We start from the raw sequence: 15,775 nt of genomic DNA, 5'->3' as shown, positions 1-15,775 counted from the left end.
CAGTGGCAGAGTCGGGATTCGAACCCATGACCTCCGCCTCCCAAGCCCGGGCTCTTTTCCACCGAGCCAGGCTGCTTCTCGAGCGGTTTCCCGTCCTCCTCGGCATCAACTGGTAACGCCTCAGGGTCGGCTTCGAAGCACGTAATCCCCTGGCCCCCTCCAACCTCGCCTCGCTCCTCTCCGACTCCTTGCCCACATCCTATCACTCTCCCCGCCTTCAAAAGCCTTTTTGAAAGCCCACCTCCTCCGAGAGGCCCTCCCTCTCCTCTTCTCCCACTCCCTTCTGCGTCGCCCTCGCGTTTGGATTTGCGCCCTCGATTCGCCCCCTCCCTCAGCCCCTCGGCACTTAGATCCATAGCCGTTATTTATTCATTCACCTCAACGTCCACCTCCCCCTGGATTCATCCATTCCCTCGTAGCGACCGAGCGTCCTCTGTGTGCCCAGCGCCGTACTGAGCGCCTGGGAAGGAGCGATACGACCGACTGACCGACAGGACCCAAGGGGCGACTTCCCGGCCCCTCCGCTCTCCCCGCGATCCGGCCCCTCCCGATCCTCACCGTCCCTAAAATCCCTCGGCCGGAGGCCGCCAGGGGAGGTGAGGCGGGGAATCGGGGTGGGGGGCCGGCCGCTGGCCCGGGTCGAGCGGAGAGGGGAATCCGGAGGTCGGAGATCTCTCCGGAGGGAGAGAACCGTTCGGCGGGGGAAGCCGGGTACAAGCTGAGACGGGAGTAGGAGGATGCGGTCAGAGAGCGGAGACCGGGGCGGGTGGCGAGCTCAGAAATAGACGGCGTTACCCACGGCGAGATTTGGGGCGTGGGTGGTCGGGCCACTCGAAGCCCAGCGCGGGCCATTGCACAGCTGTACCTACTGAACGCCTACTCGGCCGAGCGCTGGGGCAGACACTTAGTACGGGGCTCTGCGCCCGGGAAGCGCTCGGTGAGGACCATCGGACACACGCGCTGATGGGGTTGGATGCGGTCCCCGCCCCACGCGGGGCTGATGGTCTTCGGGAAGGAGCGCGGCCCGGTGGGTAGAACGCGGGCCCGGGCGTCAGAAGGGCCCGTGTTCCGATCCCGGCTCCTCCGCCCGTCTGCTGCGTGGCCTCGGGCAAGGGCTTGGCCTCTCTGGGCCCCGGTCGCCTCACCCGACGAATGGGGACCCAGACCGCGAATCCCACGCGGGACGGGGGCCGACGAGCCCCGGCGCCTGCTCGACACAGAGCGAGCGCTTAACGGATACCGTCACCGTGACGGTGACTGTTACTCATCCCCATTTCGCAGACGAGGCCCGGGGAAGCGAAGCGAGGTCGCCCAGCCGACGAGCGGCGGAGCCGGGGGGAGAACCCGGGTCCCCCCGGCTCCCAGGCTTCTACCCGCTCAGGACGGTGATTTTGTTTTTTCTTAATTTTCTTTCTTTTAGAAAAGGGGTTGGCTGCTCCTGGCCGAGAGCCAGTTCCGGTTCCCGGGGAGCGGCCTCAGGGACCCTTCCCTCGGCTCCTTCTACGTCATTCTCCCTTCCAACTCCTTCTCGCTGCTGGTTAAGGCCGTGGCCTCCCGGGAGCTCCTGCTGCCCTGTCCTCTCCCGGCTCTCCCGGACGGCCCGGAAGCCACCGCGCTCGGCGACGTGGAGGTGAGAGGGGGTGGGGAGGCGAGCAGGGGAAAGAGGGGGGACGGAGAGGGGACGGGGGGCAAGGGGTGGACCCCGAGGGGAGGACCGGAGGAAAGAAACCGAGAGAGCGAGCAGAGGAAAAGGGGGCTCGGGGGGCAGAAAGACCTGGCTTCCAAACCCGGCTCTGTCCCTCGTCCGCCGGGTGACCTCGGGCCGGTCACCTCACTTCTCTAGGCCTCCGTTTCCACGTCTGGAAAATGGGGATCCCCTCCGACTTGGGCTGGGAGCCCCATGGCGGGGCGGGGGGCAGTGATAATAACTGTGGTATTTGTCCGTTGACTGGTTCAGTCGCGTTCATTCATTCGATCGTATTAACTGAACGCCTACTGTACGCGGAGCGCCGTACTAAGCGCTTGGGAAGTGCAATTAGGCGACGGATGGAGACGATCCCTACCCGACAGCGGGCTCTCGGTCCAGCATGGGGGAGACGGACAACGAAGCAGAAGAAAAGAAGTAAAAAGGCATCGACTGTGTGCAGAGCACCTGGTTAAAGCGCTTGGAAAGTACAGTTCAGCAATCGACGCTCACTACGTGCCAGGCATCGTACTGAGCGCTGGGGCGGACCCCAGCGGATTGGATTGGACACAATCCCTGTCCCACGTGCGCTTCACGGGCTCCAGCCCCATTTTCCAGATGAGGTAAATGAGGCACAGAGGAGCAAAGTAACTTGCCCGAGCCCACGTAAGCAGACCAGCGGCAGAGTCGGGATCAGAACCCATGACCTTCTGATTCCCACGCTGCCTCTCGGAGTCCAAGAGGGAGAGGAAGGAGGGAGCGAGCGAGGGAGAGGGGAAGGAGGAGGAGGAAGAAAAGCGTAGGGCATCTGCGGGAAGAGGGCGGGGAGGAGAGGAAGGGAAGAAGGGAAGGAATAAAGACATGAAGCGCTTTCGATGTGCCAAGCCCTGCCCTGAGCGCTGGGATAGGGGATCAGAAGGCAGGAAGCAGCGTGAGGTCGTGGGTTCTAATCCCGGCCCTGCCCCTTCACGATGTTGCTATCCGTTAAGCGCTCACCATGTGCGGAGCGCCGTTCGAAGCGCCGGGGGAGGTCCAGGGTCATCAGATGGTCCCACGTGAGGCTCACGGTCTTCATCCCCATTTTCCGGATGAGGTCCCTGAGGCACCGAGAAGTGAAGTGACCCGCCCACAGTCACGCGGCCGACAAGCGGCGGAGCCGGGATCCGAACCCCTGACCTCCGACTCCAGCTTCAGCTGACACGTGTCGGCTGTGTGACCTCGGGCAAGTCACTTCACTTCCCCGGGCCTCAGTGACCTCATCTGGAAAACGCGGCTGAAGACGGGGAGCCCACGGGGGGCCGGCCTGATGACCACCTCGTATCCACCCCGGCGCTGAGGACGGTGCTCGGCACACAGTAAGCACCTAATGCCAACATTACGATTATTATCATCATTCTGAGAAGTGGAGCAGCCAAGGGCTGAGCGAGGCCTTTAGAGGAGGGCGCAGGCACCTCACAAAGGAGGAAATGAATCTACAGATCATTTCCTCCTCCTCCTCCTCCCGCTTCCTGGGCGGGGCCCGGCCTCAGCCTAGATCCTCATTTCCTCCCCGTCCGTCGGCGAGGCCTTGTGGCGAGAGTCCGGGCCTGGGAGCGAGAAGGACCTGGGTTCTAATCCTCCCTCCGCCCCCGGCCTCTCTGTGACCTCGGGCAAGTGGCTTCACCTCGCTGGGCCTCAGTTCCTCGTCTGTAAAAGATGGGGGGGAAGACCGTGAGTCCCGTTGCCTCCGTGCATTCCTCCGATCATATTTATTGAGCGCCTACCGCGCGCAGACCAAGCGCTTGGGAAAAAACAAAATAACAGACACGTTCTCTGCCCACAGTGAGCTTACAGTCTAGAGGGGGAGGCAGTTTAAAGGGGAAGGTATCCGCCACGGTGCCTGGCACGTAGGAAACGCCGAACAAACGCCATCATCATCATCATCATCGGATGAGCCGTAAAGTCGCAGTCGGCTCTGGGCAGACCCGTGGGGGGGGGGGGGGGGGGGGGGAGCTCTGCAGAAGGCTTTCCTGGCACGGGCCCGGGAGGCAGAAGGTCGTGGGTTCTAATCCCGGCCCCCCCCCACTTGTCTGCTGGGGGACCGTGGGCCGTGGGCGAGTCGCTTCCCTTCTCTGGGCCTCAGTGACCTCATCTGTAAAATGAGGACGAAGACCGTCAGCCCCATGGGGGACAGGGGCTGCGTCCACCCCGATTACCCTGTCTCTATCCCAGCGCTTAGAACAGTGCCTGGCACATAGTAAGCGCCGAACAAACGCCATCATTATCATCATTATCATCAACGGCTCTCTGGTCCTGGTCCCCACCCGGCCCGGTGGAGCCCGGGCCTAAATTTGCAGCCGGTGACAAGGGAGCCCACCGGGAGTCACCGGCCAGCTGGTCTCGGCTTAGCCCTGCCGGTCCTCCCGACCCGGGCTCCGTCTCTGACCGCGTGACGGGGACACCGGAATTCTTCGGACCGTAATCCCCTCGAGGCCAGAGGCTGCGCCTTTCCCCTTCTCTTTCGCTTCAAGTTGGAGGCGGACCGGGAACGCGTCCGTCGCGGTGTCAGACTGGACTCTCCCGAGCGCTTAATACGGTGCTCCGAGCCCAGCGAGCGCTCCCTAAATACGAACGAATGAGTGAATGAAGTGTGGCTCTTATGGGAGGCGGGGGTGGGCCACTGGAAAAAGCCCGGGGGTGGGCACTGTAGACGACACCGCCATCCTTCCCGTCCCACGGGCCCATAACCTTGGCGTGTTCGCCTTGATTCCTCTCTCTCATTCATATTCAAACCGTACGGCCGGTGTGGGCAGGGATGGTCTCTATCGCTGAACTGAACTTTCCGAGCGCTCAGGACGCCGACCGAAAGAACGAATGGATCCGTCCCTAAGTCCCGTCGGTCCCGCCTTCGCCGCCTCGCTAAAATCCGCCCTGGCCTCTCCATCCGACCCGCCACCCCGCGAATCCAACCACTTCTCCTATCCCGCCTCGACCACCTCGTCAGCCTCCTCGCCGAGCGCCCGGCCTCCCGTCTCTCCCCGCTGCGGTCCACGCTTCACTCTGCTGCCCGGATCGTTTTTGTACAGAAACGTTCAGGACGCGTTTCCCCGCTCCTCGAGAGTCTCCCGGGGCGGCCCGGCCGCCCCCGCAGCGAACGGAAACTCCTCGCCGCCGGCTTTAAAAGCGGTCCATCCCCTCGCCCCCCTCCTACCTCACCTCGCTCCCCTCCCGCTACGACCCGGCCCGCACGCTCCGCTCCTCTTAATGCCCACCTTCTCACCGTCCCTCCATCTCTTCCACCTCTCCGCCGACCTCTCGCCCGCATCCCGCCTCTGGCCCCGAACGCCCTCCCTCCTCGTATCCGACAGACGACCCTCCCCCGCCCCGTTCCAAGCCTCGCGGAGGCCCCCCTCCTCCGAGAGGCCTTCCCCGACTAAGCCCTCCTTTCTTCTTCTTCCACTCCCTTCCGTGTCGCCCCGTCTCCTTCCTTTTATTCGACCCCCTCCCGGCCCCCCAGCACTCACGTCCCCGTCGGTGATTTGATTTATTTCTAGTACTGTCTGTCGTCCCCGCCGCCGCCCCCCCCCCAGCCCGCCGTAGACCGTAAGCTCGCTTGTGTCCGTTCATTCGATCGCATTTCGGTCGTATTTACTGAGCGCTCACTGTGTGCAGGGCGCCTGTACTAAGCGCTCCACCGTACCCTCCCAAGCGCCCCGCACACAATAAGTACGTCTGACTGACAGACTCCGTTAGAAAAAACCCCACCGTCGTCACGCGTACCCTCTCCCGTACCCACCCGCGGTGACCGGACTGACCCCGGATCTGCCCCTCGCCCCTTCTCTGGCAGAGTGCCCTGGACCGGCTGTTGGTGGAGCCCACCTACAACCCCCTGCAGGCCGTGACTCACCTGTACCGGCACCTGAGAAGGAAGCTCACCAAGTCCCCCAGGTCCCGGTCGCTTGCCCGGCGCGGGGAGCTGCAGTCATCCGAGCAGGCCCCTCCGGCCCAGGTACAGCCGGTCCTCGAGGGTTGGGCGGATTCTCCCCCGGCCCCTCCGGAAAGGATTCTCCCCAGCTCCTCCGGAAGGGATCTTCCCCGACCCTTCCGGGAAGGGTCCTCCCCAGCGCCTCCTGCTCGGAGGGAAAGCCGCGGTGGGGGAAAGGAGCTGGGGGCGGGACGGGGCGGGGGGGAGCGGAAGCGAGTCGGAGGATCGGAAGGAAGGAGGACGGCCCCGTCCCCGGCTCAAACCCCAGGGTCCCTGTGAACTGGGAGGCTCTGGTCCTCCCAGCTCTCCGTAATGGGGTGGGTGGGTGCGGGGAGGGGCTGCCGGGATGAAGAGGGCAGAGGCAGCACGGCCTAGCACATTAGAGCCCGGGCCCGGGGGTCAGAAGGACCCGGGTCCTGATCCCGGCTCCGCCACTGGTCTGCTGGGTGACCTGGGGCGAGTCACTGACCCGGGGCAAGTCATGTCACTTGTCTGGGCCTCGCTTCCCTCACCTGTGAAATGGGGATGAAGACCGAGCCCCTCGTGGAACAGGGACCGCGTCCAACCCGAGGAGCTCGTACCTACCCCAGCGCTCGGAACGGTGCCCGACACACAGCGGGTGCCCGACGGCCATTACCAACTGGGGTGGGGGGGAGGAGGGAGAGATCGAGAGGAGGAAGGTCTGAGCCCAAGCACGGGGCAGGGGCGCTGTGTCTGCCCTGGAACAATAATAATAATAATAATAATAATAACGGCATCTACTAAGCACTAATTACGTACCAAGCACTGTACCAGGCACTCGGGGAGACACAAGATCCTCAGGTCCCACGTGGGGCTCCCGATCGAAACCGGAGGGAGGAAGAGTTGCTCCCCATTCACAGGTGAGGTAAGAGAGGCCCAGAGAAGGAAAGTGAACTCGCCCCAAGTCACACAGCAGAGAAGAGGCGGGACCAGAACCCAGGTCTCCCGACTCTCGGGCCCGTGCTCTAGCCGCTAGGCCACGCTGCCTCCCCCCAGCCCCACCTTCCCGTTTTCCTGTCTTCCCCCTCGCCTTCCCCTGGGCCCACCTTTTCCCTCTCCTCCCCCTTCCCTCCTCCTCCTCCCCTCCCCTCCTCCCCCCGCCCTTTCCCTTTCCCTCCCCGACCCTATCCCTCTCGCCCCACCCATCGTCCGCCTTCACCCGTCTCCATTTCTTTCCGGCAGCCCAAGAGAGCGCGGGCCACGGTCGTCGCCCCGATCAAGACCTCTACGGTCTCCTCCTCGCTCCCCGGGCCGCCTCCGGGGCCGAAGCCTTCCTCAGAACCACCCCTCTTCTCCGAAGAGGATGAGGAATTTCTCCTGGGGATGTAGCTCCCCCGGACCACTCCCTCGCCCCCCCCTCCCCGCCGTCCTCCCCCACTCCCTCTTTCTGCCGAGAGGCCGAAAAGCCCGAGGTCGCTCGCTCTTCCCCGACCGGCGTCCCGGAGCGCCCGTCCGTCGTCACCGGCGGCCGCCGAGGCCCCGCTCGGGGCGCGAGGCCCGGACGCCCGACTCACACCTCTCCGCCCGTCAACCGGGCCCCCCCCCCCGGCTCTCGGTTCGCCATCCCCGGGGGGCCGGGGCTCAGCCAGAGCTAGACGGGGCTACCGGCGGGCACCCGGGTCCGCGACGGCCGCACCCCGGGGTTAGACCGGACCGCTCCCGGTCCTCCCGGACCCCGCTGCCTCCCTCCCGCCCGCCTCCCTCATCCGACGGAGCGGAGGCCCCCCCTCCCCGAGGGCCGTGGCCCGATGCCTTCCCCGTTTCGACGGGGCCTGCCGTTCGGGGGCTTCTCGGAATACACCCTTCGTCTGAGCCTCACGTCCCCAGCCTCCTCCCCTTCTGTCTGGGCGGCGAGGGGCGAGCGGGGGGACGAGCGGGGGGGGGGGGCGTGCCGGTGCGGCGAGGTCATTCATTCGTCCGACCGTGGTCATCGAGCGCTTACTGTGTAGTGGGCGCCTGGGAGAGCGCCACGGTTCATTCCTTCGGTCATCTCTACCGAGGGCTGACCGCGTGCAGAACACCGCGCCCAGCGCTGGGGAGAGTAAAATACCCCAACCAACCGACGCACCGCCTGCCCACAACCTGGCGTCTAGAGCAGGCCTGTCCAGCCCCGGGTTTTAGACGCGCGGGCCTGGCGGTCCGCACTCCGGAAGGGAGCCCTTAGCACCGATAATCAACCCGATGATGATCACGGCCGCGGTATTTCCGAAGCGCTCACCGCGTGCCGGGCACCGTGCGGAGCGCCGGGGTCGATACGGCGAACGGGGTTGGACGCGGTCCCCGTCCCACGTAGGGCTCGCGGCCTTCGTCCCCATTTTACAGACGGGGCGACCGAGGCACGGAGAAGCGAAGCGTCTCGACGCAGGTCAGCCGGCGGGCGAGGGGCGGAGCCGGGATCGCAACCCAGGTCCTCCTGTCGTCCCGGGTCCTCTCCACCGGGTCGACCCCGCCAAGGCTGGCCACGGGTCCCCGGGGCTCCCGTCCCGTCGGTCCCCGCTCGGTCCTCCGCGCCTCTGCCCCGGGAGTCCGTCCGCCCCGTGATCCCCTCTGAACCCCGGCAACCCCTCGGGCGAACCCGGGCCCGGCGGAGCCGCGGGAGACCCCCGTCACCTCCCCCTCCGGGCCGCGAGCCCGTCGTGGGCGGGGACCGCGTCCGCCGGTTGCGACATCTCGCTCTCCCGAGCGCTCAATAAATACGACCCATCGAAAGAGTGAATCGAGCTCCAGGGCCCGGAGCGATGCTGACGGGCCAGCCACGCCGGGGCCCGGACGCCTGAAGGGGCAGCGTGCCCATCGCCCTCCCGGACCGGTGACCGTCCGACTCCCCCCGGCTCCCTCCTGGTTACCCAACGCGGACCATCGGCCCGTGGACCGACGCGGGTTAGGGGGCTGGAGCCCCGGGTTCCGACCCCGGCTCCGCCACGCGTCTGCCGCCTTCGGGAGAGGCGCTCCGCTTCTCCGGGCCGCAGTTCCCTCGTCTCTACAACGAGGGGCGGGCCCGAGCCCCCCGCGGGACGGGGACGGTGCCCAACCTCACCGGTCTCCATCCGCCCCGGTGCCCGGGACGGCGCCCGACACGTAGCCGGCGCTCAACAGGGACCGTGATTATGACGAAGGCCCCTCGGCGACCCGCCGCTCCGTCTTGTCCGTCCCCGTGGGAACGGGTTCCGGTCCCGCCCGCCTCCCGTCCCCGCCGTCCCCCCAGAGAACGACCGGCTCCGTCTGCCCGGAACCCGTCGCCCTCACCGTCCGCGGCGGACCGCGGTCCCGGCCGGCGGTAGCCGGCGAGGGGCCGCGCCCGGGACGGACGGGTCCGGGGAGCGCTGCCGCCCGCTCCCTCCCGGGGCTCACCGGGCCGGCGGCCCCGGGGCCGGCGGCCTCCGCCTCTTCCTCCCGTCCCCCGCCCCCTCCGCGGGGGGTGCCCGCCGGCTTGGCGCGTCGAGGCCCGGTTCCCGTGACGCCCGGTCCCGCCGCCTTCTCCGCACGTGCTCGGCTCTCCCGAGCCGATGGCCGTCGACGGAACCCTACGCGCCCGCCCGCGCCCTCCCACCCGCGCCCCGGTACCGCCGCCCGCACCCCAGGGACGGGCCCCCACCCTGGCCTGACCGCCCCCCCCGGCCCCCGACCCCCAGCCCGGCCGTTTCAGAGCGGCGGAGGGGTCGGACGCCGAGGCGGCCCCTGGCCCCGACTCCTCCTCCCGGGCCTCCTCCCTCCCGGACCGCGCCGCCCAACTCCGCGGGGGCTCATCTCCAGGACTCCTCCAGACGGGCGGGCCCCCGCTCTCCTATCTTCCCTCCCCCGCCCAACCCCCGAGCTCCTTCGCCCACCTCGGACGCGGCCCGGAAGGACCGGGGACGGGCCTCGGCCTCTTCCCGGACCCCCCCCCCCGCCGTCCGTCGGCCGCGGGCCGACCGGGCCCGATGCCCCCGGGGTGGCCGAGGGGTCTCCGGCCAGTTCGTTCCCTGGTCTACCTGGGCGTCCCGGGTTTGATCCTGCGGGGGACGGGGAGGGGGACGGTGGGGAGCCAGGGCGGAAGGCCACGCTTCCCGCTCGGGCCCGGGGCCACGCGGAGGCGAGATTAGACATCCCGCCCCTTCCGCGTGGGTCGAGAGCCGGCCCGCGGCCCCCCGCTCCCCACGGGACCCTCCTCCCCCGTCCCCCCGTCCCCCGCCCCCCTCCGGCTCACTTCCTCCTCCGGCCCGGTTCGGGCGGGAAGGGCCCACGTGACGGGCCCAAGAGGAAGTCTAGAGTTCAAGCCTGCGGCCGCAGGGCTGAGGGGGGGAGGAGGAGGGGGAGGAGAGGGAGGGGAGCTGGGGGGGGGGGGGGGTTGGGAAACGGAGCGGGGGTGGGGGGGTGGAGTCGGGGAGGAAGTAGGGCAGCGGGGCTGGGGGGATTTCCCGACCCGGGGACCACGGGCGCGGCGGGGGGAGGCGAGGGGGGGGGGGGGCCTCCCGGGGAGGCATCCCCAGAAGGGGAGCAGAGGCGGGACCCCCGGGAGAGGAGCGGGAGGCGGGGGGGGGGGGGATCCCCGTCCCCCAGACGGTCCCCGCTCCGAGGGCTCCCCGGCCCCGAATACGGCCCAGGCGGGATCTCCGCTCCCGCGCTAGGGTCCCAGGCTCAGACACGGGTCACCCCGGCACAGGGTTGGAAAATTTAATCTCCCCGCGGGACGCGCCGCCCCGGGGTCGGAGGAACGCGACGGCCGGGACGGGCAGCGGCGGGGGCCCGAGCCGGAAGGCTCCCCGGCACCCCTCCGCCCCGCCGCCCCTCGGCCGGGGCCGGCCGTCAGATCTCCCGAGGTCCTCGTACGGGGCCCGACCCCCGAGGCCCGGGTCCCGGGGCCGGGCCCCCCGGCCCGCGGCCCGGCGCCGGCGGCGCCGTCGAGGGGCCCGCGGGGGATCGGCGGGAGGCCGGGGGGGGGCGGCGGGGCCTGGGGCTTGGGGGCGGGGAGGGGCTTGGGGCCGCGGGGGGCCGAGGCGCAGAAGGGCGGGACGGCGTAGTCGTCGACGGCGGGGTCGTAGGGGAACTCGTAGCCGGAGTCCCGCGGCCGGGCCCGGCAGCGCCAGGCCTCCCGGGGGTCTTCGGCCTCGGCGTAGAGGGCGGGGGGCGCGGGGGCGGCGGGGCCCCCGGGCTCGGTGTAGACGGGCTCGGCCGGCCCGCCCAGCGACGCGTCCGCGAGCCGCTGCCGGACGTGCTCGTACAGGCCCCGGAAGGGCCGGGGGTCCTTCCGCCGGCCCCCGGCCCGGCCCCGCTCCCGGCTGTCCACGGGGTCCGAGTACAGGGGGTCGCGGGCCGGGGCGGGGACGGCCCGCAGCGCGTCCAGGGGCTCGGCGTAGAGGCCGGCGGGCGGCCCGTCGCCCCCGGGGCCGCGCGGTCGGCCGCCCGCCGGGCGGGGGCGGGGCGGGGGGCTCCCGCCCTCCAGGGAGCCGGCGCTGCGGCGGCCCCGCCCCCGGGCCTCTGGCGGCGGATGGCCGACTCCACCGCCCGGAAGATCCGGTCGCCCTGCTCCGTCTCGAACGTGAAGTTCCCGGGGCCCGAGGAGCAGCGCCGGCCGGCCTCGAAGGAAAACATCACCTGGGGGGGGGGGGCGCGAGGGAAGGGGAGACCCTGCTGGCCGGGGAACGGGTCCGCCCGCTCCGCCGGGCTATCCTCTCCCCGGCGCCTAGCGCGGCGGCCCCGCGCCCCGGGAAGGGCTCCGGTCCGGAAGCCCCTCGCGGGCAGGGAGGACGTCCGCCGACCCGGTCGTGCCGTCCCTCCCGGGCCCCGGGCGCTCACGACGGCGCTCTGCGCGCCGCGAGCCCCCGGTGAGTACGACCGCGGGCGGCGCCCCGCGGGTCCGCTAGCTGCCGCGCCGTCCTCCCCCGAGCGCCCGGTCCAGTGCTCTGCACGCGGTAAGCGCCCTTGCCCCGGGAGCCCTCGGCCGGCTCCGTCGGGACGTCCTCTCCCCAGCGCCGGGTCCGGTGCCCCGCACGCAGGAAGGGGTCCGGAGACGCCCTCCAGGGCGGAGGGCGGCGCTACGGGCCCCCGGGGGCTAGGACGGGGAGGTGGCCCGTGGCCCTCTCCGTCCTCGGTCGCCCCCCGAGTCGGGGAGGAGGGGAAGCCGGCCCACCCGTGCGGCCCCGGGTGCGGGATCCCCCCCGCCCCGGATCCCGCCCGCCCCGGCCCTCCCCGGCTCACCCGATCGCGGCCGTAGCGCCTCAGCAGCGTGTAGGGCCAGGTGAAGAGGGGCTCCCGGGCCCGGGGCTCGGCCAGGCTCAGCCCCCGCTCCTCCGTCCGCAGCAGGTAGGGGCCCCGGAGCCCGCAGCGCTCGGCCGCCTCCGTCCTCTGCACCGTCACCCAGAACTCCGACGCTGGAGGGGGACCGCGGCCGCGGTCGGGCGCGGGGAGGGGCCTCCTCTCCCCTCGGACGTCCGGTCCCGTCCGGCGGCCCCGCCGCCGCCACGTCCCCGCGGGCCCGGGCCCTCCCCGCCCCCCCGCCCAGAGCGTCCCCCTCCGGTCGCCGTCCGGGAGGCGGAGGGCCGGGCCCCCCCCCCCCCCCGACGGGGTCCCCGGGCCGGGCCCGGGCCCGGGGGGGCGTCGCGGCCCAGCGGCCGGGGCCGGGGAGTCGGAAGGCCCCGGGTTCCCCGCCGCCGGTCGGCCGCGTGACCTCGGGCAAATCGCTTCTCTTCTCCGGGCCTCCGTCCCCTCGGCCGTAGAGCCGCGAGCCCCGTGGGGCGGGGGTCGGGGATCGGGTCCGACCCGACGAGGTCGGACCCACCCCGGCGGGCGGAACGGGGCCCGGCCCGGCGTGAGGGTCTTAACGGACGCCACCGACGCCGTCGGCGCGCCGGGATCCGCCGGCCCGAACGGGTTCTCCCCCCCCGGGCCCCCCGCCGGCTCACCTTCTTCCCTGGAGCAGTAGAGGGAATTCTCCAGCATCTCCAGGGCCGCCGCCGGGCCCGGACCGCCGTCCGCGGAGCCCGGGCTCGGGCCGTCCTTCCGGAGGGCGGAGCGGGAGGGACACCCCGGGTCACCCCCGCTCCTCCGGACCCTCCGGCGGCCGCCGGGGAGGAGGGGCCGCTCCTCCCCGCCGGCCCCTCGCCCCCTCCCGCCCCGCCCCGCCGCCCGGGCGCCTCGCTCCTCGCCCCGCCTCGACCTCGCCGCCGACCCCCGGCCCGCGTCCCCGACGCGCCCCCCCCTCCTCCGGTCCGCCGGACGAGCGCCCCCGGCCCGTCCCCTCCGGGGGGGCCTTCCCCGACGAAGCCCCCCGTCTCCTCTCCCCTCGCCCCCTCCGACGGCCTCCGCCCCGGCCCCCGCGCCCGCCGCCGCGACCCGTCGACCCGCGCCGCCGGCCCGCCCGCCCCCCTCCGGACCGTGCGCCCGGCCGGCGCCCCACCGGGAAGGCGATGCGGCGGAGCGTCTGGACCCAGGCGGCGCTGGCCTCGCGCTCGGCGGCGAAGAGGTAGGAGCGGCGGGCGGTGTCGAGGCGGAAGGCCGCCGTGCCGGGCCGGGGGACGCCGTCCAGGACCGCGGGGGCGACGCCGACGCAGTCGGCCAGGCGGATGACCTTGCGGTCCAGGCGCCGGGAACCCGGGCGCTCGGCCCCGCCGGGCCCCTTGCCGTCGAAGAACTCCAGGCGGGCCACTCCGTGCCGGCCGGACGGGTAGAGGACCGACCACGTCTTCTTCCACTTCTGCGGGGGCGCACGGGGGAGAGGCGGGCGGTCCGCGGAGGGACGGCAAGGGGCCCCCGGCCACCCCGGGCCCCGGGCCCCGAGCCCGGCCCGCTCCGCTTCCCCCGCCGCCGGCTGGGCGTCCCATCGCCGCCGTCCTCCTTCGACGGGGCCCCCCGACGCTTCCCCCAGAGGAGACGGGGGAGGATGGAGACCCCCGGGGGGGGGGGGGGTGTCCGGGGCCCGCCGCCCCCTCTCCCGCCCCGATGTGGGGGTCCGGGGCCCGAGCGGCCCCCTCCCCCCGGCCCCCCCCCCCCGCGCCCCCCGACCTTGGCCCCGAAGCGGTGACTCTGGCCGTGCACGAAGAGGGGGCCCTCCAGGGCGGCCTCGTCCATGACCTCTGACCTTCGCCCCCCGGGCCCCCCCCCCAGGTCCGGCCCAGGCCCGGGCCCGGGCCCCGCTCCGCTTCCTGCTGCCGCGGGGCGACGGGCGGGACGGGGGTGGGGGGACGGGGCGGGGACCCGCCCGGGGGGGAGGGCCGGGCCCGGGGCCCGCCCCCCGCCCGCGGCTCCGGACCCGCCTCCACCCCGGGCGGCGAGAAGGGAGACGAGGAGAACGTCTCCCGATTGCGCTATTTGTCCGTCTGGTGGGGGTGGACACCTGGAGCCCCAAGGGGGGGCCAACCCGATGACCTCCCATCTCCCCCAGCACCTATCGGCACCTTCCGGTCGCCCCCCCCGCCCCCTCGTCGTCGTCGTCGTCGTCGTCGTCGGGGAAGCAGCTTGGGCCCGGCAGTCGGAGGTGGTGGCTTCCCATCCCGGCTCCGCCACTTGGCCGCCGGGTGACCGGGGGCCGGTCGCTTCACGTCTCCGGGCCTCGGTTCCCTCCTCCGGCGAACGGGGGTGAAGACCGTGAGCCCCGCGACGGACGGCCTGATCGCCTCGCATCCCCCCCGGCCCCGGCGCCCCGCGCCCAGGAAGCGCTTGATAGATGCCGGTGTTATTATTTATCGAGGGCGTCGGCCCCACGGCGGACAACCGGATGGCCGCTCGGATCTTCCCCGGCGCTCGGCGAGACGTCGGTATCCGTGAAGCGCCCGGGGGGGACGCGGGGTCATCGGGTCGCCCGCCGCCCGTGAGGCTCGCGGTCCTGGTCCCCGTCGGACAGATGAGGGAACCGAGGCCCGGGGGAGTCGAGGTCCCGGCCCGGAGTCGCCCGGCGGACGAGGGGCGGGGCCCGGATTCGAACCCGCGACCCCTGGCCCCCGAGCCGCGCCGCCTCCCGGCGCTCGGCGCCCAGCTGGCGCTTCGCGGACACCCTCGTCGTTGTCACTACTACTTATTGAGAGCGCGAGCCCCACGGGGGACGAGCCCATGACCTCGTGTCTCCCCCGGCGCTTAGACCGGCGCCTGGCACAGACTGAGCGCTTGACAGACGCCGTCGTCGTCGTCGTCGCCGCTAAGTGCTGACTGGGTGACGGGCGCTTAGAACGCTGCCGGCCGCCTGTTGAGCACTTGATAACGGCGTCGGTTAAGCGCCTACTAGGTGCCCGGCGCCGTTCCGACCGCCGGGGTGGACACGGGGCGATCGGGTTGTGCCACGTGGGGCTGGGCCCCCGTCCCCGTTTTCCGGATGAGGTCGCCGAGGCCCAGCCAAGTCACGGGACTCTGCCCCGGGCCGCCCGGCGGACAGGGGGCGGGGCCGGGACGAGAACCCACGGCCCCCGACTCCCGGGCCCGGCCTCCTGCCGCCGGGCCGCGGCCCTCGTCATCGTTATCGTAAGCTGATCGGGTCGGTCACGGGCCCCGTCCCACGAGGGGCTCACGGTCTCCGTCCCTGTTTTACAGATGAGGGGACTGAGGCGCAGAGAGGTCGAACGACTTGCCCGGGGGTCACACGGCGGACGAGCGGCAGAGCCGGGATTGGAACCCGAGTCCTGTGACTCCCGAACCCGGGCTCCTTCCACCGGGCCGGGCCTCGGGGGAGGGGGGCAAGCGCTCCCTGCCCCTACGGGAATGTCTGTATCCGCGGGGGGGGGGGGATCTCTGATGGTCGGAGCCCGGGCCCGGGAGTCAGAAGGTCCCGGGTTCCGATCCCACCTCCGCCACTCGTCTGCTGCGTGACCTTGGGCGGGCCCCTCGGCTTCTCTGGACTTAGAACGGCGGCTGGCACATAGTCGGCGCTTAACAGACACCATCATTATTAATATCATCATCATCATCATTCTCTGGGCCTCGTCCGTAAAACGGGGATTGAGGCTGTGACCCGGGCCGGGGAGTCAGAGGCCGTGGGTTCTAATCCCCCCTCGGCCGCTTGTCAGCCGGGCGACTTTGGCCCGGGCACTTCACTTCCCTGGGCCTCAGTTCCCTCGTCCGTCAAGTGGGGATGGAGACCGGGAGCCCCACGGGGGGCCACCCGCTCACCTTGAATCCACCCCGGCGCTCAGAACGGTGCT

At 71.2% G+C, this 15,775-nt stretch overlaps 2 protein-coding genes and 1 long non-coding RNA gene across 6 annotated transcripts in view; 1 reads left to right on the top strand and 2 right to left on the bottom strand.

The window, feature by feature from the left end:
* LOC100085525 (meiosis 1 associated protein) overlaps positions 1–7,488 on the top strand; it is a 39,143-nt gene extending 31,655 nt beyond the window's left edge. The window contains exons 7-9 of the mRNA XM_029063926.2: positions 1,421–1,630; positions 5,511–5,672; positions 6,852–7,488. Coding sequence (XP_028919759.1) covers positions 1,421–1,630; positions 5,511–5,672; positions 6,852–6,998 — 519 coding nt within the window. The 3' untranslated portion in view covers positions 6,999–7,488. The remainder of the gene's footprint in view (positions 1–1,420; positions 1,631–5,510; positions 5,673–6,851) is intronic.
* On the bottom strand, positions 3,776–9,820 carry LOC114811315. Of its 4 annotated transcripts, XR_003758997.1 has the most exons (4): positions 9,497–9,820; positions 5,571–5,793; positions 4,041–4,284; positions 3,776–3,815 (listed from the first exon to the last, which is right to left on the bottom strand). It is a non-coding gene; the product is annotated as an uncharacterized LOC114811315 (long non-coding RNA). The 4 variants fall into 4 exon arrangements; XR_003758995.1 differs by lacking the exon at positions 3,776–3,815 and having other exon boundaries at positions 3,890–4,284; positions 9,641–9,820; XR_003758994.1 differs by lacking the exons at positions 3,776–3,815; positions 9,497–9,820 and adding an exon at positions 7,612–7,944 and having other exon boundaries at positions 3,890–4,284.
* A 785-nt stretch (positions 9,821–10,605) lies between these two features.
* On the bottom strand, positions 10,606–13,772 carry DOK1 (docking protein 1; the record flags this gene model as incomplete). Its single annotated transcript, XM_029063536.2, is given in 6 exon segments — positions 10,606–11,099; positions 11,102–11,243; positions 11,847–12,019; positions 12,551–12,644; positions 13,045–13,341; positions 13,650–13,772. Coding segments are annotated over 6 exon segments (1,266 nt in total), but the record flags the coding sequence as incomplete, so codon positions are not given.
* Positions 13,773–15,775: the final 2,003 nt, after the last annotated feature.

The sequence above is a fragment of the Ornithorhynchus anatinus genome, chromosome 4 (genome assembly GCF_004115215.2).
Source record: "Ornithorhynchus anatinus isolate Pmale09 chromosome 4, mOrnAna1.pri.v4, whole genome shotgun sequence".
In the NCBI taxonomy this organism is placed as follows: Eukaryota; Metazoa; Chordata; class Mammalia; order Monotremata; family Ornithorhynchidae; genus Ornithorhynchus; species Ornithorhynchus anatinus.
The sequence above is the reverse complement of the archived record's forward strand: the minus strand, read 5'-3'. Positions and strand labels throughout refer to the sequence as shown.